The sequence below is a fragment of the Crocuta crocuta genome, unplaced genomic scaffold (assembly GCF_008692635.1).
Source record: "Crocuta crocuta isolate KB4526 unplaced genomic scaffold, BGI_CrCroc_1.0 scaffold110, whole genome shotgun sequence".
Classification (NCBI taxonomy): domain Eukaryota; kingdom Metazoa; phylum Chordata; class Mammalia; order Carnivora; family Hyaenidae; genus Crocuta; species Crocuta crocuta.
Window position 1 is genome coordinate 2,272,273 of NW_027527386.1, and position 3,439 is coordinate 2,275,711.

Sequence of the window (3,439 nt, forward strand, 5' to 3'; positions counted from 1 at the left end):
GGCCTCTTTGTTCTGAGCTGCCAGCAGACTGATTCCTGGTGCAGACAGGGGAGCAGACTCTCCCGGAGATCAGGTGACCGGGGTCCCCGGGGGCTCGGGGCAAAGTGATGCATTGTGGGACGGGGGCGGGAGTGGGCCATGCAGGAAGGAAACCCATGGTCCAGGCAGGGGAAGGGGAAGGCTGCTGGCCCTTGAGTTCAAAGTCACCTCCGTCCCCCGCCCAGTGCCAGGCCTGACTTACTGCTTCCCGGTGAAAACCCGGCCTCCCTGTTACGAAGATCATCCTCGAGTCCTTAGGAACCTGTAACGTCGGCCGGACCTTCAGAGCCAGCAGTGCCAAGGCCCGCACGGCCTGCTGGAGTGCCCGGGGTGGGGCACAGAGAAGCTGGGGGAGCAGAGACACGGAAGGCTGTCCTGGAGAAACTCAGGAAAGGGCCTCGGGGCCCCGTGTGCTGCCGTGTCACCCCCACGACAGGTGCTGCTCAGCCAACTTGCTCCCTACCCAGGGGCTGCTGACAAGCACCCAAGGGGGGGCAGAGCCTGGGGACCCCCAGACTGGGCCACCAGCAACCCCTTCCTCCACCTCCCGCAGCCCTACCTGGACCCACGGCCCAACCTCACAAAGCTCAAGGGCTCCGGCGAGGAGGGGGCGGACAGAGCGGGTGGGCCGTGTGCAGAGGGGCCCCTGGCTGGGCCGGACAGGACGCTGGCTCAGCAGGGTGGGCGGGAGCGAACCACACAGTGAGGGGCATGGCGGATGGGGGCCCGGAGGGACTACGGCCTCTGTCACGGCGCACAGGGACCGCCTCACGACCAGGGCCCAGTGTGCAGCAGGGGTGCGGTGAGGACGCGGGGGCTGGAAGACAGGTGTGGAGACCGGGCCGCAGGGGCGCCGACATGGGCTGGCGGCACCTCTGGGCCCTAAACTAGGATGGCGGGAAGGGGACCTTTGCAAGGGTGGGGGCTCTGCCTGTCCCCGGCCGCGTCCCCAGGGTGCGCCCCCCCGGGCACCCACGTGCAGACCCTCACGTATCTGCTGAGATGATGAGGGAATGAAGGAAGGCGAGGAGACGGAAGAGGCAGGGAGAATGACACCGAGAGGGGTCTCCAGGGCCACGTGAGGACCCAGTCAAATGTGAGGGGCGCCAAGAACCCCGTCGCACTGGACTCGCTATCTAGAGCCCTGGGGGTGCAGGGAGCTGTGGCTGGTGGGCCCTCCCCACCCTGAGGTGGGGGCAGGATGTGAGGCCGAGACCAGGCTGACACGCCCCCCCCCCCCCCTGTGCCCCATCATCACAGCCGCCTGTGAGGGGCCGGGGGCCTGTCCACCAGCAGGTGGAGGGACGAGTGGGGAGGAGCCCCCGAGCCCAGGCCCGGGTCCCCTGCAGCCAGGGCGGTGCCCCACGTCTTGGGGGCGTGGCGAGCCATCCCCTACGCCCCTGGCCCCTGCTCATCGGCCTGCCCCCTGGCCAAGCTGCTCCCGTGGGCCGCCCACCAGGAAACCAGCTTTCCGCAGAGGAAAGTTCGGATCCGACTTCCAGCCCCTCTGCCACCCACTGGCATCCAGGGGGCCCCCTGCGATCCCTGCCTCTGGACAGTCCCCACCCACAGCGTGCAGAGCTGGTCTGTGTGACGGATGCAACGCAGTGTAGAGAACACAAAGTCATGCCACTTCCAAGCTCAGGTCGTTGAAAGGATGTGGTTCTGGCTGATCCTACACACACGGGCGCACGCTAACGCGTGCCCCCCCACCCCCCACCACTCTGGTTCCAGAGGAAGCCAGGCTCCGTTCCACACCGCAAGGACCCTCAAGCAGAGTCTATGGAGCCCGCAAGGCAAAAACTGGGGTCTCCAGCCAACAGCCAGCAAGAAACCAAGCCCTGCCAGCAGCCAGGTGAGTAGGTGGCCCCCAGCCCCAGTTGGGCCTTCCGATGAGACAGACCCCACTTTACTGAGACCCACGAGACCCCGAGCCAGGACCACCCAGCGAAGCCACTCCCAAGCTCTGATTCTCACAAACTGGCAGCAAATGAGCGTCTGTGGTTTTATGCTACAAAACTGTAGAGTTATTTCTAAGATGATGCTACAGGGCTAATATAAATACTCAAAGGTGGCCGCTGGGCTTCCAGAGAGGGAAAGCCCTCCACAAGCCCACGGCCCCTGCTGCTCCCCAGAAAACGCTCCGGGTCGGCGACGTGGCAGGCCGCGGGCTCTGGGCCAGTGCAGAGGCGAGACCCCCGGGGCGGGCAGACTCACCCAGCTCTGTGGGCTTCAGCAATTCATCCAGCATGTTAAAGAAGGGCAGCTTCACCAGGCGCACTTCTGGCTTGAGGGTCTTGGCGGGCAAGCGTCCAAGTCCATTCAAGTACTTCCCATAGAGCACGGGGTAGTCAATGTTGGGGCCCGAGAGGGGAGTCCTGGGCACCGTGCCCGCCCGGTCGTAGGTCGAGTGCATGGTCAGGGGGTCCAGGGGCCGGTGGGGCTGGGGGACAGGTTCCGAGCTCTTCTTGGCGTAGCGCGTCTCGTACAGCTCTTTGATCTTCTTGAACAGCTCAGGGCTACAGTCAAACTGGACCAGCTGAAGGGCCCGGGTGACAAGTTCGTGTTTAAGTCCACTCTTACTCCGGCCAACAAAACCCAGGAGCATCTGAAGGTCGGAGACTCGGAAACTCATCACCATGTTCTGGGGAAGAGCAACCACAGACACACATGCTCAGAGGGGAAGCTGCCACACTCGGGGTGCCGACGGGCCAAGGGGCTTCCTGGGGCCACCTGGGCGCTAACTGTGAGGGGACAGGGAAGTGAGAGCCCATCAGGTGCTGCCTGGCCCTGCCCCCAGCCCCCTTCGCTCTAGCCGGCAGGAGCCCAGGGGGAGGAGGCGGCTCTAGCGGCAGGCCACTAGCCCAGGCTCCGTCCCACCGCCGTGCCTTTGCTCAGGCTGCCAGCTCACCCTTCCTCGTCATGCCCCCCCAGCTCAGCCGTGCTCCCCTCCTCCCCCTCCTCCAATCTTCCTCAGCTTTGCCAACGCAGCAAAAGCTTCTGACTGCCCCCCTCCCCCGACACACACCACTACCTTCTATTTTAGGTTCTCTTTTCCCGTCTTCGAGCCTGAGAGCATCCCCAGGGCAGGAACTGGGGATCTTGCTTTACCCGTAAACAGCCTCAGACACTCCCTAGCCAAGGACACTAATGGCCTCTCTGACCCTCAGTCTCTTCGTCAGGATGGCAAGATCCACTCCGTCGGGATGTGGGAAGGACCAGAGGTAGGTAACGTACACGGAAAGCAGAGTAAGTCAACGTCGGCCACAAACACATTTCCCTTCCGTCTGGAGAACGTCAGCCACAACTTAATACTAATCACCTACTGGGAACCGGGCTGCACATGTGATTATATACACTTAACTCTGATTCTTGTAACAACCCTGCCCGGCTGGGGTGA

The 3,439-nt window shown here is 63.6% G+C and overlaps 1 protein-coding gene across 1 annotated transcript in view; it reads right to left on the reverse strand.

Annotated features, from left to right (window-relative positions):
• The window catches only part of PIAS4 (protein inhibitor of activated STAT 4), a 17,351-nt gene extending 14,597 nt beyond the window's left edge, over positions 1-2,754 (reverse strand). Inside the window, 1 exon segment of the mRNA XM_077746624.1 lies at positions 2,257-2,754. Within this exon segment, the coding sequence (XP_077602750.1) occupies positions 2,257-2,680 (424 nt within the window). The 5' untranslated portion in view covers positions 2,681-2,754.
• Between the last annotated feature and the right edge of the window lie 685 nt (positions 2,755-3,439).